General features: G+C 54.5%; 1 protein-coding gene across 9 annotated transcripts in view; it reads left to right on the top strand.

Annotated features, from left to right (window-relative positions):
- The window catches only part of SFXN5 (sideroflexin 5), a 128,089-nt gene that overhangs the window by 95,162 nt on the left and 15,385 nt on the right, over positions 1-17,542 (top strand). For 7 of the 9 annotated variants that reach the window (XM_064364237.1, XM_012475662.2, XM_021670733.2 and 4 more), the window contains 3 exons: positions 2,614-2,729; positions 5,606-5,691; positions 13,458-13,575. In XM_064364237.1, coding sequence (XP_064220307.1) covers positions 2,614-2,729; positions 5,606-5,691; positions 13,458-13,575 — 320 coding nt within the window. Of the gene's footprint in view, positions 1-2,613; positions 2,730-5,605; positions 5,692-6,756; positions 13,385-13,457; positions 13,576-17,542 lie in introns of those variants that run through there. The other 2 variants (XM_012475664.3, XM_064364238.1) reach the window with 2 other exon arrangements.

Genomic DNA, 17,542 nt, shown 5'->3' with positions numbered 1-17,542 from the left:
ACTGGTAGCTCCCGACCTTAGCAGGATGCTTGTCTCCTGGACCACATTCCTGTAACTTTGCCTTTCCTGGAATGGTGGTGGTGATATGGTGGACAGGGTTCTCAGAGGGCAGGGATGGATGCCTTTCAGGGCAGAAATCCCCACTATCCTCTTCAACAGTTTTCTTTTCTTTTCTTTTCTTTTTTTCTGAGACAGAGTTTCGCTCTTGTTACCCAGGCTGAAGTGCAATGGCACAATCTCGGCTCACTGCAACCTCCGCCTCCTGGGTTCAAGCAATTCTCCTGCCTCAGCCTCCCGAGTAGCTGGGACTACAGGCGAACGCCACCACACCCAGCTAATTTTTGCATTTTTAGTAGAGACAGGGTTTCACCACGTTGACCAGGATGGTCTCTATCTCTTGACCTCGTGATCCACCCGCCTCGGCCTCCCAAAGTGCTGGGATTATAGGCATGAGCCACCTCGCCCGGCCTCTTCAACAATTTTCTTAGGTCTCCTGGGAACCGAGAGCATGACCGCCCCAAGGGCGTGAGGGATGCATAGCCTCCCTACGGCCACTAGAGGGTGTGTCACTAACACAGAGTCCAGGTGGCCGCTTCCCAAGGCCACCCTGAGGGGCCCTTCTGGGCCCTGAGCCCTGGGTGCCTGGGGCTGAGAGGGGAGAGATACAGAGCCAGAATTGGAACCCAAGCCTGATGGTCCCAAACTCAGGCTTCCAACCCCTCTCTGTCATGCCCTGCTGACCGGATCTCCTTTACCTTGGATTCAGCTTCCTAATTCTGTCCCTCACTGCCTGTGGTAAAAATGAGGGTTTCTCAATGTCAGCACCATTGACATTTTGGGGCCAGATAATCCTTTAGTGGGGAGACTGTCCTGTGCCTTGTGGGATGTTTAGCAGCATCCCTGGCCTCTACCCACCAGATGCCTGCAGCAACCTCCGACCCCCAGATTACAATCACTGAAAATGCCCTCAGATGTGGCCAAATGCCCCACAAATCCGCCCCTGGTGGAGAACAGCTGTTTAGAGCAGGTGAGCATGCCTGTTGCGGGGCAGGAAACCCTGGGCCGCAGAAGGACTGCCTTTGGTTCCTGCTGCGCTGAACGTTGGTGGAAGCAGGAGTGATGCTCGAAGATGGCGTGTGTGCTGTAAATACATTTTAGAACTGTATTTGGCCTCCTGCTTTTCTTCTCCAAAGACTGCAGAGCCTCTCTGTCTTGCCCTGTTTATTCCACCTCCCTATTTTAATGAAACAGGCGACTGAGGCCCCCAGGGTCTCAAGCCACACCTCACCCACAGAACCTTGTCTCCCAGCTGTGAGCACCCTGGACCGCTTGTTGGCTCAGGCCCCAGGAGCATCTGTGGTCTCCCTCCCACTCCGCCTGCCCACTAGGCCCCGCCACCCTCCAGCTCCCCAAACCCTGGTGCCTCCCCCCACTGGAGGGAGGGGGAAGCAGCAGGTGTTGATGCTAATCAGCGTTCACAGCCCAGAACTGCAGTCGCTCCCAGGCTCACACACTCCCCAAAATTAAACACTCATTATACAAAATTAATTGACATTAATTAGCAAAAATTAAAACTTTAAACACAGCAAGGCGCTTTGGGGGGAGGAGTGAGGCAGGCAGGCTCCGAAATTTGTCACCCCCTACTCCCCACCTGCCCACCCCTCCCAGGTTCCCCCACTTCCAGCCTGAAGCAAGGCTGGGAGAGTTCAGGCAGGGTCAACACCCACACTGCACCAGGCCATGGAGCCTGCCCAGTCATGTGAGTCCCAGGCCAGGGGAGCAGAAGGAGGCTCCCTGAGCTAGTCGCCAACTGATGCGTGGCCCCAGACTTCAGCAACCAGTACTTCACTACGGAACCAGGAATCCTCCCCTTAGCCCAGGTCCCCAGGATCTCAGAGGGCAGAGGGGCCTAGCCAAAGGCAGGAACTCAACCATAGGAAGCAAGAATGGAGAAGGTCTTCCTTTAACTCAGCCCACCGCCCCCGCCCTAACCCTCCTGCCCCATGGGTATTCAGGAGGCATAGGCACTGTAGCCTTTCTGCTCTGTCCCACTCTGCTGTGTGACCTCAGATAAGTCACTCCTCTTCTCTGATCCTCAGTGTTCCATCCATATGATGAGGGGGTGGTGCTGGGTGAACACTGAGGTTTCTGCCTCTCTGGCACCTGCTTTCAGGGTAGGCAAATTTCTGGGAACCTGATTCACTCGGAGACAGAGGGGGTTGAATGTGGGATGGGTAATTCAAGAGAATGGGGCAGCCCAAGGGCCCCAGTGACAGTGGAACATCAGGCCTGGGTTGGTGGGGAATGTGGCTTCAGGCCAGAGAGCCCTCCCAGATGGACACCCACTTGGCCTGGCTAGGGGGCCTGCCCCAGAGGAGAGGAAAGCAGCCTCTAGATACGTGGCCGCTCCCTGAGCCCAGGTTCCCAAGGGCCCCCAGATCCCTTGCCAGGCTAATAGGCAGATGGACAACAGAACCACCCCTTCCCCAACCTTTGCCCATGCATTTGAACGCAGAACCCTGTGGCTTGGGTAGGGAGAAGCACAGTGACCTCCCTTCAAGTGGAATGCCATCCTCCTCCTCATCCTGCTCTCTGCACCCCCTCTCTCTGCAGCTAGTGCCAATATCTGCAATGTGGTCCTGATGCGGTACGGGGAGCTGGAGGAAGGGATTGATGTCCTGGACAGCGATGGCAACCTCGTGGGCTCCTCCAAGATCGCAGCCAGACACGTGGGTCTGGGGGCTTGCAGGGTTGGGGAGGCCAGCAACAGGGAGGGGAGTGGTTTTCCCTTAGCATATGTCTTCCACAGGCTTCTCTCCAGAGTACCCTGGTTTTCGCCTCTTGATGTCTCCTCCTCACCCCGCCCCCACCTCCAGCCTGCATGAGTTCAGGCCTCTGGCTTCCAGCCTGTTCCCCTGGACATGCCCTCACTGCTGTGAAAAGTCCTATCTCTTGTCCCAGCCCCTCAGGATCCAGATTCTTGCTTGTCTCACCCAGAGGAGGTGTTAATTGGTGAGGGCAGAGGAGACTCTCCCAGAGCTCTCTTCCCTCTCCCTCTGCCCAGGGCCCTGCCTCCCAGGCCCTTCACATCCTCTTAGATAGGGCAAGGAAGCCTAGGAGGCCAGTGGCTTATGGTTCTGGGGTAATAGGCACTTCTGCAGGTGAGAGCTCACCGGGGAGCGAGTGCCGTGAGGTCCAGGGATTTGAGGCTTGCAGAGGTTTAGAGAATATTTTGTTACAAGACCCTCTTTCACCCCTGGTTACATAGGCTCCACCACTCTAGCAATTGCAGTTTAAAAAATGAAAACACAGGCCAGGCATGGTGGCTTACGCCTGTAATCTTAGCACTTTGGGGGGCTAAGGGGGTGGTCACCTGAGGTCAGGAGTTTGAGACCAGTTTGGCCAACATTGCGAAACCCCATCTCTACTAAAAATACAAAAATTAGCCAGGTATGGTGGTGGATGCCTATAATCTCAGCTACTAGAGAGGCAAAGGCAGGAGAATTGCTTGAACCAGGGGGACAGAGGTTACATTGAGCCAGGATTGCGCCACTGCACTCCAGCTTGGGCGAAAGAATGAAACTTCGTTTCCAAAAAAAAAAAGAAAGTGCAGCCCATGTGTACATCCCCCTCTCCTTTCCTAGCCTTTGTCCAGATGATGGTTAGTGGCTTGTCCTGCTGCCCTGGGCTCTGGCCTCTGTGCTGGGCATGGGACAGGATGGGGGCTGAGGGTGAGCCATGAAGTGGTTGAGCATGCACGCCTGCTCTAGCCACTGTCCTCATCAGCTCCCATGAAGGCTCCCAAGCCCTACCCCAGTCATGAGGCCTTCTTATTCAGACTTTGGTCTGGGAAGAGCTCTGTCCAAGTCAGTGTCCCTCCAGGGTTTTTAGGACAAGGGGCTGGGGGTGTCGTGCTCACACTGCATCCTCTGCTGCCTGCACTGGCACTGGACCCTCATGTTATTCCCAAACCTGTTCCAGAGACTGGAGGGGCCTCTCCCAGGCCTTCCTGAGGCTGACCATAAAGAGCCTAGGTTCCTGGGAGAAATGTTCAGCCCTGAGCCCATCAGCAGAGGGTATTTAGTCTCAGTTTCCTACCTTCCTATCCCAGCCCTATTCTTTTCCCCAGCCCCCATGAGGGAGGACAGCCATGATAATTCCTCTCAGTGTCATACAACAAGGAAACCCAAGTGGTCTGGGCTCTCTTCAGTCTGGCTTGCTTAGTTCTCTGCTGTCTGGGGAGGGACTCCTGGCGTCTGTGGGCTGTGAGCTGTTCCTGGAGCCTCATCTGAGGACTGGCACTCCTGGGGCTAAAGGAACTCACCACAATGGCTGTTGGAGCTCAGAATCACCACTGAGCTGTTCTCCGGCCAGGGACACCGCCCCCCCTCCCTCCCCAGGAATCCCTTGGGAGCCCCTGGAGCAAGGCCCCAGGCAGACCCCCAGGGAAACCCTGCAGACACCCAACTGAAGAGTGTCTCCCTTATAGATCACACCTCTTGTCACTGAGAAACTCATCCATAGCCAAGAGACACAAGATCTTGCAAATCTTTGTCTTTAAGACATGTTTAAAAAATAAATAAATACGAGGCTCATGCCTGTAATCCCAGGACTTTGGGAGGCTGAGGTGGGCCGATCACCTGAGGTCAGAAGTTCGAGACCAGCCTGGCCAACATGGTGAAACCCCATCTCTACTAAAAATACCAAAATTAGCTGAGTGTGGTAGCTCATGACTGTAATCCCAGCTACTGGGGAGGCTGAGGCAGGAGAATCCCTTGAACCCTGGAGGCAGAGGCTACAGTGAGCCAAGACCACACCACTGCACTCCAGCCTGGGTGACAGAGCGAGACTCCATTTCAACAACAACAAAAAGTAAATTCCAGAAGCTCGGTCTTCCTCTGGCTCCATGAGCCCCAGTGGCTCAACAGGCCCCAGCTGTCTGTGTCAGCCTTGCTTTTAGAGCTGCTCCCCAGTCCCCGTGCGCACTGGGCATGGGAGGCTGCACCCGCCACCCCCAAGGTGCTCAACCACCTCCCTGAGCACTGCGCATTCCTGGGGCTGCCAGGGTGTCCCCCACATGTGGCAAATGATGGGAATCTGCTCTTCTCAGATGTGTGTGGTAAGACCATTGGAGCCTGGACATAGTGGCTCACGCCTGTAACCCCAACACTGGGATGCTGAGGTGGGTGGATCACCTGAGATCAGAAGTTCTAGACCAGCCTGACCAACATGGTGAAACCCCATCCCATCCCTACTAAAATACAAAAATTAGCCAGGCATAGTGGTGTGCACCTGTAATCCCAGCTACTCAGGAGGCTGAGACAGGAGAATCACTTGAACCTGGGAGGCGGAAGTTGTAGTGAACTGAGATCACGCCACTGCACTCCAGCCTGGGGGCCAGAGCAAGACTGTCTCAAAAAAAAAGATAAAAGAAGGCCAGTGGCTTTTTTTGATGTTTGGAATGTGACTTCCTGAGCAATCCCATGAATAATGCCATTCAGCCAAATGTGCATTGTGGTGGCACACACCTAGGGCTCCACGTGGGTGTGTTGTCTCATTACCAGCCATCAGGCCCCTCTCACCACAGCCTCTGCCTGCCCCTCAGGCCCTGCTGGAGACGGCGCTGACGCGAGTGGTCCTGCCCATGCCCATCCTGGTGCTACCCCCGATCATCATGTCCATGCTGGAGAAGTGAGTTGGGGCAGCCAGGATGGAGGGGCCACCCTCGGGGAGGAGAGGGAGAGGGAGGGAGAACCAGCTGGCCCAGGCAAGGGATGAGGGGGCAGCAGGAAGCCCGTCCCAGTTTGTATAGAGGGTGGAAGGTGTCTTGCTCTGTCTCGGACTCTCCAGGTGGTGCCATGGAATCACTCTGTGAGAATTCTTGGACTTTTACTATTCAGGACCCTGGGCTAAGTGCCACGAGGGGTACCAGGATGACAGTGCTGGCCCTCCCCTGAGGAGCTGGTGGTTCGGGGGTTTGTGTGCTCACATGCTCTCAGTGAATAGTGCAGGACCATTTATGAAGGCAGAGGCTGAGGATTCAGGGAGGAAGATGAGATTCAGGTAGGTATCCGCTATGGGGCAAATCACCACCTTACTGAGCCTCAGTTTTTCTGCTTGCAAAATATAAATAGTAATAGCCTCCTGCCTCCCTCAGAGGGATGTTCTAAGCACTCATATCTGTCATGACTGTAAAGAAATGAGAGAGCATAATAATAGTAATGGAGTGAGTCTATTAATTAATGAGTGCTAAACTGAAGGGGTGGACTGAAATGCTGCTGGAGAAAAGGCTGCGTGGAGAGGGCAGGCCCTGGGAGAAGGCAAGGGGAGGGTCTTAGGTGGAGGGGGCCTGAAGGCACAGACCCCTGGCTGGTCAGGTGACAGCAAGGAGACCCTACTCCATGGGGACACCTCAAGATAGCAGCTGGAATTGGGGGTGTGTGGGATAAGGATAGGGATGGGGGTATTCCATCTGGGGTTCTAGGACAAGGGATTCTTCCCTGTTTGGGGACTTTCTTATTCCCACAATATGAATTATAATAACTGACATTTGTTAAGCACTTACATATCCCAGTCCTCTCTCAGTCAAGTTTCTGCCCGAATGCCACCTCCTCAAAGAGGTCGTCCCTGACTACCCCATCAGAAGTCACCATTTCTCATTACTACCTCTCCCTTGCAATCCTTTATTTTTCTTACGGCCCTTATCCATATCTGAGATTGTTCCTCTAGTTGCATATTCTCTGTCTGCTCTACTAGAATGTCATCTCCATGAGGCACGTCCATCCTTTTGTTCACTGCCCTGCCCAGCATCTAGCACAGTTCCTGGCATACAGTAGATGCTCAGTAAGCATCTATGAGTGAGTGAATGAATTCTCTCATTTCACCTTCAGGACAGCACAATAAGGTAAGTATAATATCCTCATTCTACAGATGAGGAGAGGAAGGCAAAGACAGGTTGTATCATCCGCTTATGGTCATCTACTAGGAAATAGCAGAGCCAGCAGTGGCTCAGGAATATGGCTGCAAAGCTTGGTCTCTTCAAGCCACACTGGCTGCCTCTTGCATCTTCAGGTCACACCATGCAATCAGCGTGTGTTTGAGTCCTGCCCTCAATGGAAATGGGAGGAGTAGATTTGGGGTCTGATCTCAGGAAGCCTGTGTTTTTATAAGGGTGATGGACAAGACCTGTACACAGGTCAGCTGCAGGTGACAGCAGGCAGTGAGTGAACTCAGCCAAGGTGACCTTGAGAAGAGGAAGCACTGTGGGCCCAGCAGTAAGGAGGGCTGGTCCCCAGAGAGGGGCTGCGGCCAACCCAGAGAGCAGGATAGGATTTTTGTGGAAGGGCGTGCTTTCTGGGCAGGGTGTAGGCCTGTGGCATGGACACTGAGGTGTCCAGCCTGGCTAAAGGGAAGTACACTCATGGGGCCAGCTGATGAGGGGTCCTGTGTGCCCAGCTGAGATGATTCCTCTCTCACCCTAGAAGAGGGTGGAGCCTCTGGGGATACCTGAGCATGGGCATGGCCTGGTGAGCACTGGGATTAAGAAAATTCCTGTGGTATGGAAGTTTGCAGCAGACAAAAACAGGTGTAGTCTCTTTTGTGCCCCTGACTCATATATGTAGCCCCTTCATGAACTGAGTTCCCTAAATACCAGGGACTGCATGTACGCACAGGGAGCCAGCAGGGCAGGTGAGGAAGGTAGTTCTGTCCTTGAGACTGCTGAGTCCTGAACCTTGGAATTCTGGAGCAGGTTCAGTGAGCACTGCTCATTCTGTTACCTGCACCACAAGTTCAGTGAGGTAGAACGCTCGCACAAGTCAAGTGCAGCAGCTTGATTCCTCACGGGTAGGCTTCAGGGACAATGGGTGCCTGAGACTTATGGCACGCTGGTGCCCCATGGCTTGAGGAAGCTGCCCAGGGAGGATGGAGTCTCTTCCACCCACATACCACATCACACTGCAACTGAGGGAGCCTGAAAGCACTCCACCCTGGGGTTTGCACCCAGGGGGACATCGGCTTGCTGTGCTAAAGTGTTGCAGGACATCCTGTTCCAGAAGAGGTGGGAACATGAGCCCAGGCTGTCCCAGAGAGTCCCTCCTTATCTCAAGATGCTGTATTCCCAGCACATCTACAGCTATCCTGAGAATGACAAGAAGGCGGGGGGTGGGGTGTGAAGCTGGGTCAGCTACGCTCATCCAGGGACCTGTCCTTCTGCAAGAATTTGCTGGGGAAAAACATGCTCTGCGATGCCTCTCCAGTTGGCAGAGATGTTGGCAGAAAATGGAATGATGGTTAGTGTCCCATTAGCTTGAGGGCTTGAACTTGGCTTTGGGAGTCATGGTGAAACAGGAAAAGTTTCCTTGTCTCCCTCAAAGGGAGTATGATGGGGGTATGGCTTGCTTCTTCAGTGCCCCACTGCTCAAACCTCTAGGGGAGCATACAGAGGGACAGGTTGTGGGGCTCCACCCCCACAACAGTGTCCAGGAGTGAGTGTTTACAGCTGAAGCCCCAGTGGGCGTGTGTTACAGGGTGCTTTTTTAGTTTAGCCATTCATAGGCAGCTTGTGTTAGCTCAATTAGACTCCTCCCTTATCGCAAGGACAGAGGGCTTTCTTTATCCCGGGGTTCTTCCCTTGGTGTCCCAGAAGAATTGGATCATACGTGGGCTTGGAGAATGAGTGCAAGGTTTCATTGAGTGGAAATAGCTCTCAGCAGATAGGGGAGCCAGAAGGGAGATTGGTTTTCCCCTGGAGTCAGGCTGTTCAGCGGCCCAGGTTCTCCTCCCTACTGCCCCAGCCAACCTCCGCATTGTTCTGCTAGTCGGTGGCCAGCGTCTGTCAGTGTGCTCTTCTGCCAATGTGCTCCCCTCGATGTCCTCTCAACATCCAGCCACTTGTGTGTTTCTCCACTGATGTGCTCTTCTGGATGTCCACCTGCCTGTGTATCTGCCTGCTAGGGTCTCGGGGTTTTGTTGTTTTGTTTTTTTTTTGAGACAGAGTTTCGCTTTTTGTTGCCCAGACTGGAGTGCAGTGGCATGATCTTGGTTCACCGAAACCTCCACCTCCTGGGTTCAAGTGATTCTCCTGTCTCAGCCTCCTGAGTAGCTGGGACTACAAGCTCGTGCCACCATGCCTGGCTAATTTTTGTATTTTTAGTAGAGATGGGGTTTCACCGTGTTGGCTAGGCTGGTCTCGAACTCCTGACCTCAGGTGATCCACCTGCCTTGGTCTCCCAAAGTGCTGGGATTACAGGCGTTAGCCACTGCACCTGGCCAGGTCTCAGGGCTTTTTTAGGCACAGGATCAGGGTGTGGCAGGCCAGGGTGGTCTTGGGAAATGCAACATTTGTGCAGGAAAACAAAAAATGCCTGTCCCCACTTAGGTCCCTGGGCCCCTGGGTGCAGGCATGGGGGTGGAGCCCTAACCAGGGGCCACGCCCTTCCCTTCCCCCATTCCCTATCATTTAAAGGGACCATGCCCTTCCCTTCCCAGCACTTCCCTTCCCCACTTCCGTATCAATGGGAAGTAGGGTGATGATTCTGGGTCTGAACCTCCCCAGCCTGGGACTTGTCTAGTGTCTGGGGTGCCACATACTCTCACATCTCAGGCTCCAAAGGAGCCCCTGTGATAAGGTGAAGAGAGGTCAGAGTTTGGTGTTCCTGGCAGCCTCATGTTTCATTGGTCCTTCCCTTGAGTTCCTTGGAGGGTCCCTGGGAAAAGAAGAGCTCAGCCCAGCTTCCCCCAAGAATATGAAGATGAATAATACCCAGTTTATGCCCTCGAAGGCTTGCTAATCTCACATGTACTCTGGAAGTGCAGGACTGTGTGGTAGGAGAGGCAGGGCAATGTAGCAGAGCGATCTGAGGCTCTGGTAGGAAAATAAAATCTAGATTCCTGCTCCACCTCTTTCTGCCAGTCTAATGTGGTTGTGGAGCCTCTCTCAGTCTCAGTTTCCCACCTGGAAAATGTGGACACTGCCCTTCATCACCTTACTCGTTGGGGCTTTGCATTTTGCACCACCCAGCAGTTCTTTGGCTCTTTGTTGGGGGCCTGCCACGCACCCCATAGCCTTTGGGTGCAGGGGCACTAGTGCAGGGCCTCCGCTGAGGAGGCTGATGAGGAAGGCAGCCCCCATTCTTTTGGGGAGCCCCTGTTTGGGTGAGGGAGTCAGGACAGCCAGGGAAGAAAAGACAAAAGAACACTTACAAAGCAGCCTATGTGCAAATTAATGGAGTGCAAACTAAAACTGTGCTCCAAGTGCTGAAGGAATGCACAGCAATGGTGGGGACAAGCTGTTGTGTGGGGCCAGGGGCTGGGACCTGCGTTGCTTCGCCTCTGGCGTCAGTTGATACTCTCAGAGCCAAGATCCCTGGGCTTCCTGCTGGGAAGAGAAAGGTGGGAGCTCTGCGTGTTCAGTTGGCCTTGACTCTGAGACTGAAAGGAGAAGAATCTCAAGTCAGAAGCAGAGGAGCTTCCATCCCCAACCCAGAGCACTGGGCTGCCTCTGGGGCTGCAGTCCACTGAGTGCCATCCCTCCCTCTCCACCACCCTCCAGCTCCCCTGAGTGTACCAGGGGTTCACACTGCAGCACCAACCTTGTTGGGGAGGAAGCTAGTTTTAGACCCAGGGTGGATCAGGAGGGCTCTAGCTGGCTCAGACCCAGCCCAGCTTTCCAGTCCCTGGAATGAAGGGGGCCAACAGAGGCACCAGGCTGGGTCTGAGTTGGCTCTGGGTCCAGGCCACAGCCCTGAGTCCGCTCCCCCAGCTTCCTTTACTTCCTGGACTCCGGGTCTTTCCTTTCTCCCAAGCATTGCACATCTCTCCATCTGCATATTTTAATTCCCCCAGCTGCTTTTCTATCCCTCCTTGCCATTTTCCTCCCCCCTCCTCTCCCCCTGTCCTGCTGTGTTCACTCTCTGGCCTGCTCTGGGCTGGGGCTTCCAAGGCTCCTGTTTCAGCCTCAGGCCTGCCTCCTTCCTGAGCTGGGATCCCAGGCCTGGGGCTTCCTGGACCCCTTTCGCAGTGAAGACTTCAACCAGCCACCCTGAGAAAGGAGCCTTGGTCACAGCCCCGCAGGAAGGGGTCTGTCCAGTGTCCCCACAAGCAGGTCCCAAGGACTGAGCCCATGGCCTGCTGTTCACCTGCCATCAAGGAGCTCCTCTGTTTATTTTTCTCACCCTTCCCTGCTCTCACGGCTGTGAGCAGGGACGGACCCTTGGAGCTGTGCTTCCAGGGACTCCACACCTTTCTAGTCACTGCCACTGGAACAGGAGGGCAGCCCCATCCTTCCACAGCCTCCTCCAAGCAGGGCTATGGGCCCTGTATGAAGCTTGGAGAATGAGCTTTGTGTCCCCCTCTCCTCCTTGTCTTGCTTGAGAAGTTCATCTCAGGGCACTCTCAGCCTTATTCCCAGCCCCTCCGTGACCCCTAAGGAAGCCCAGGCTGGCATGGGCTAGCATGGAGGAGAGAGAGAGGATGGGGATGCTATCTGTGGGTTAGGGGGATCAGAGGGATTTGAGGTTGATTTAGGCACCTTGGTCCTGCTGCTCAATCCTGTGGAAACTCCCCTTTCCAATTGCTTAATTCAGGCCAAATTTAGCAGCTGGACAAACCTCGGGGTCTGGGCCAGTGGGAAGGGCTGCAGGACAGGTGGGCTACCAGTATCCTACCATCCTGCAGGTAGCATGAGCAATAGCAACAACAATAATGACACGCATTCTCTGAGCACTTACTGTATGCCAGACCAGGACTCACCCTTTTGCTTGCATAGTATTTGCAAGTAATGGGATCTTTATTTATTTATTTATTTATTTTCTTAGGCAGAGTCTTGCTCTATGGGCTGGAGTGCAGTGGTGTGATCTTGGCTCACTGAAACCTCCATTTCCCAGGTTCAAGAGATTGTCCTGCCTCAGCCTCCCGAGTAGCTGAGACTATGGGCGTGTGCTACCACACCAGGCTAATTTTTGTATTTTCAGTAGAAGCGAGGTTTCACCACATTGGCCAGTCTGGTCTTGAACCCCTGACCTCAGATGATCCGCCCGCCTTGGCCTCCCAAAATGCTGGGATTACAGATGGAATCTTTATTAATACCTGAGCAGGAACATCCAGGGGCAGGATTTGTCAGAAGTGTGATCTGGGATCACCCTTTTAGACTTCATGAAGGGTTGATTAAAATGCACATTTCCAGGTCCAGTGCCCATTGAATCTGGATTTCTTGGTTGTAAGCAGCCCCTGGGAGTTTGCATGTTTAACTAGCTGCCCAGCCCATCTGATACACTTTAACTTTTGAAAACTACTCCCAATTTTGCTGCCTTAGGCCCAGGTGCTGTTGGGATTCTCGTCTCAAGAGGTCAAGGTATATGGGGTTTACTGCCCTCCTACATTGGGGCTCTGCCCTTAGGAGGGCCCCTTACCTGCCTGTGGCCATGGTCAGCCCTGCTGGGGGCGGCAGACAAGAGCCTGGATTATTTCCCCTTCACACCAGGAGCCTGTCACTTGAGGCTGCCAGTTACTGAGGTCAGATTTAGTGCCTGCCCAACATCCCCCGGTACAAAGTCTAGTCATCCCAGGCCTCCCCAAGTGGAATGCTGCTGTCCCCGATGAAGGGCCTGCTGTATTAGGCAAAACGGGAAGCTCCAAGGAACGTGGTACAGGCACATTGGCCAGTTGGTATGTCCCCACACTGTCTGGGGATCCTGGGCCCTGCAGGGAGGTTTATCATGCCCTCTCTCCTGCCCAGGAAACCAGCTCCGAAGCCAGCCATAGGGAGAGGGTGCCAGCTGTGTTGTGTTGGTGACAAAGCTGGCAAAGGAGACCAGCTGGGGTGACAGCACCCTCGGGGAGTCAGGCATCCAGGCAGCAGCTCTGCTGGCCTCTTGCAGACTTGGTCTTGGATGAGTCACTGCCCCCTCTGTGGCCCTTGGGTTTAAATGGATGAGGTGGCCAGTGGGTATCTTCTATTTTCTCACACAGAGGAGGATCACCTCTCTCCTGGCTGGCATGTGCCCACGTGTATGTGCTTTGTCATCTCCCCTGAACTTTGGACCTACTTTTGTTGGTTGGTTGTTTAATTATGTGCCACCTCAAGATCGATCTTAGGTTCCTATGAGTCTCCTCAGGAACAGGGGCCGACAGCCTCTTCCAGCGTCTCTCCCACATGGGGCCTTCTTGGCATGGAGCTGTATGCATGGTGGGCGGGTGCCCCGAAAGTGCTCATTCGTGAACTGAGTAGTTGAGAGTTCAGCCAGCCATGCCCTTCAAGGCAGGGCCTTGGGATAGGAGTGCCCATTGGGAAAGGTCCCAAAGACCTAACTCCGCTATGTCCATTTAGCTGCACACTGGCACTGCTCCCAGAACCACGCTTCCTGGGCCCTGAGACAGAGTGGGACCCAGCATGGTGGCTGGCAGCCGGCCCACCTCACCTTGGGGTCTCATGGGGCTCTCTCCTCTCTCCCCCACAGGACGACTCTCCTGCAGGCGCGCCCCCGGCTGCTCCTCCCCGTGCAAAGCCTCGTGTGCCTGGCAGCCTTCGGCCTGGCCCTGCCGCTGGCCATCAGCCTCTTCCCGCAGATGTCAGAGGTCAGTGGGGAGGGGCTCAAGGACAGGGCAGGGAACACCATTTGGTGATTTCTGAACAAATACTCATATCATGCCGACGCCTTAGCACTGCTAGGTGCTGGGGCTGGAATTGTGCATGAGGCTGACCCAGGCTCTGCCCCTCAGAGTGAGGGTCACACAGTCAACACCGTGATTAAACAGAGGCCAGCAGATGAGGAGCCGGGAGTGTTAGGGTGGGAGAAGCTCCACTGGGTGTGGAAGGAGACAGCAGACCAAACTGAGCCTAGAGGGAAGTGGCATTTCACTGGGACTGGGAGTGTGGCTGGAGTTGGCCAGATGAAAAGGGATGGGAGGGGAGATAAGAGGTTGGCGGACACCTGGTGTGAAGGTTCTGAGGGGAGGAAGCACATGCCATGTCCAAGAGCTGACCAAAGTCTGCAGCACGACCAGAGAGTGCCACAAGGTGACATGGCCCAAGAATGAGGGGCTGAGGCTGGGTGGTGTCAGGAACTTGGAAGCTGAAACAGAGAGGGTGAATGTCCTCCTAAGGGCTGTGCAAGGCAGACCACAGATTCCTGATTCTGAGCGGCCCTTGTGCTGCTGCATGGGGCTGGGTTGGAGCTCCGGAGAAGGAACCATCAGGAGGCTGTGGCAGGCGTCCAGCAAGCAGTGATGGTGGCTTGGACCAGGCTGTTGGCAGTGGGCATGGAGAGAAGGGCCCCTAAAGAGGGAGTCAGGAGGCAGCTTCTTCAGGATCCGGTGAAGAGCTGTCTGTGGTGGGAGGGAATGGGAGCCGGCTGGATGTGCGCCTGGCTTTTGGTTTTGAGCAACCAGACAGATGTAGGTGCTTAACGAGATGGAGCCATGTGGGGGCAGGTTTGAGGGAGGGCAGCGGGTCAGTTGGATGGACACGCGGGGTTGAGGAGCCTGTGGGATGTTGGCCCTGCATCTGGAATGAGGAGAGAGGCTTAGACTGGAGGGATAGAAGTAGAGGATACCAACATGCGAATGGCGCTGGAAGTGAGTGAGGGTGGTAGGTGAGGCTCCCACCCCAGTGGGGTCCAAGGACAAGCAGCCAGGGGGTGAGGGCAGAGCCGGACCACATGTGATCAGGATAAGTGGGCATCCACAGGGTCAGACTCTGCCGAGAGGTCACACTTCATGAGATTACAGAGTATCCATTGGTGTCTCAGGCAATATAGCCAAACCCTGTTCCCAAAGAGGGGGCCCAGGTGACAGGTAAGGGGAAAAATGAGAAAGACAGGTCCACAGCTGCAACAAGATGTGATATTAGGAGGGGCTTTTATTTATGTATTTGTCCTTGGTTTTTTAAGGGGGGGGAACAGAGTCTCGCTCTGTCACCCAGTCTGGAGTACAGTGGCACGATCTTGGCTCACTGCAGCCTCCACCTCCCAGGTTCAAACAGTTCTCTGCCTCAGTCTCCCGAGTAGCTGGGATTACGGGCACCGCCACCATGCCTAGCTAATTTTTGTATTTTTAGTAGAGACGGGGTTTCACCATCTTGGCCAGGCTGGTCTCGAACTCCTGACCTTGTGATCCTCCTGCCGCAGCCTCCCAGAGTGCTGCCCAGCCTATCCTTGTTTTAAATGGGAGAGACAGGGGCTTGTGTAAATGCAGTAGGGAAGGCACCAGGAGAGATGCTGAGGACACTGAGAGGATGATGCTGGGGGAGGAAAGTCCATGAAGAAGAGGGGGAACCAGAACACAGACGAGGGAATCAGCCTTGGCACGGGGAGACCCCTCCCCACTTCAGTAGGTGGAAGAGGAGTGGGGTGGGAGTAAGATACCGCTGGGCATGGGGTTCAGGGGTGGGAAAATTGAAGAAGTTGTTCCAGTGGCTCCTGTGTTCTTGTGACTGAGCAGAGAGGAGTGGAAGGGGCAGAAAGTCAGGGGTCTGAGGACACAAAGAAGGGGTGAGACATCCAGAGGGGAGAATGAGAGGTGAGGGAGGCTGAGCAACACATAGTCTGGGGGTGTGGCCAGGGCCTGTTCACCAGAAGGTGCTATGGGCCAGAACAGGGAGGGCCAAACTTTCTGCTGGAGTTTTGTCAGGTTGAGAGTAAGGGGGCTTCAGAGATGGGCAACAGCCTAGAGGAGCCGAGGACCACAGGATCCATGCTGGGTTGGAGTGAAGGTGGGAGCTAAGCTGACGGAGAGGAGCAGACCCAAGAGGGCCCAGAAGGTGTCTGCACTGACTGAGCTCACAAGAAGACAGGGGCTGTGGCCAGAGGGAGTTGCTTCTGAATCTGTGATTTCAGGATGGACCTGCTTCAGTCAGGGCCCCATGTGAGGTAGGGGAGAGGTAAGGGCTCCTGGAGAGAGAAATTGGGGAAGTGAAAACAAGAGGCTGGGGGTATTGGGGCTTCGAGGACTTAGAGCAGGAGGAGGGGGTGACCTGCCTTAGGCCCCAATGTCCCTGGGAGGCGAGAACTGGGGTGGCTTCCTTCCAGAGCCCCAGAGTTTGAGGAGGACTCCCACTCTCTGGGAGTGGGGCTCCTGTCTTGGGGGACACCATTCAAGGCACACCAGGATGGAAGTCAGCAGGACCTCATCTCATACCTACAGGGCCCAGCCTTGTCATGGATGCTGGGATGCTCCCTCCCCTACCTCCCACCCCGGGAAAGCTGCAGTCTGGGAACTCCAAATGGAGCCGTGGGCTCTGGGTTGCCTAGGAGCCCTGAAGAGGGAAGGGCCGGTATTTCTCAGTGGTCTCTGGCATCCCTGTCCCAGCCCAGCACTCCCTTAAGCCATTGTATCTGTCTGTGCAATCAGCCTGAGCCCAGGGTCCTAGGCCAGGGCCAGAGTCACCCATGTGCTTGTATGTACTTCTGTGCTTCTAGTAGCTCTCATAACTCCGCCTGCCTGCACAGAGAAGGGACCTAGGGCAAAGAAAATGCATGACACAGAATTAAAGACCCTCCCAATTGGAAGGATTTTCAGGGTCATCCAGTTCACCTTGCTCCTGGCTTTTCTGGGGAATTGGTGGCCCAGAAAAGCCATGGTACTAGCCCAAGGTCGCAGAAGCCAGGTGCTCATAGGAGAGGAAACACCAGAGGGCTTGGACTCCAAGTCCAAGCCCCTAGGAAATGCTACATCTGATTGTTTTCTGTGGCTGAGTTTCTCTCCTTAGTCAACCACCTTGCCTGCCTTGGGACAGCTAAGAGAAGAGGGAGCTGGGGGCTGCACTGTGGTGGGAAGGGTCTAGAAGTGCTGCAGGTCTTTGGCAGGTGTTCCTCTGGAGCACATAATGGAGAGATGGCCACCATTCACCCACCAGGCCTCCAGCTCTGGCTGCAAAGCAGTGGTGGAAAGTGAGCCACCCTGGTCTCACAGATGGTGCAGGTCAAAGCCCAGGCTCCCCTCTCCCGCCATGCCTACCTCGAATAAACATGGGAGTTAGTTCTTCTGCGTATTTAACCTAAGTCCCTCTTATTGCAATCCAAGCCCCTCTCTCTAGATTGGGAAGAGGATAGTCATTGCATGTTAAGTCTTTGTCCTCTGGGAAGGGAGGGTAGAAGCATGATTTTCAGAGCTTCCTCCTCAGCTACATGGATCCCAACAAGATGCAGGCTGGCCTGGGCATTATGGGGTGTTTTGAGGCCTGTCTGGAACCCATGGCACCAAAACCTTCAGCCAACTTGCTGAGAGGACCTTGTTCCCCTGTTCACTCTTCCAATTAATTCTCCCTAACAAGGTGCTTCTTCTGCCGTATGGGGATCATGTCTCACGTCCCAGAAGCCAGTGGGATTTGCCACAATAAGTCTGGGCTTGCTTGGGCTGACCCAACCTTGCCAAAAGCCACCAAGGTTGTCAACAGAAGTAATCACTGGAACACCAATTAATTAATCAGGGAACTCTGAGATAGAATTTAGGAACTAGTTCCTAAAATGGGTGGCCTGCAGTGATTGGTATGGGGTTTCCAACTTACTAACCCCAGAGATTGAGGCAAGGACTTCAATCCTTCTCT

The sequence above is a fragment of the Aotus nancymaae genome, unplaced genomic scaffold (assembly GCF_030222135.1).
Source record: "Aotus nancymaae isolate 86718 unplaced genomic scaffold, 86718_ANA_hifiasm-v0.15.2.pri h1tg000057l, whole genome shotgun sequence".
Lineage (NCBI taxonomy): Eukaryota > Metazoa > Chordata > Mammalia > Primates > Aotidae > Aotus > Aotus nancymaae.
The sequence above is the reverse complement of the archived record's forward strand: the minus strand, read 5'-3'. Positions and strand labels throughout refer to the sequence as shown.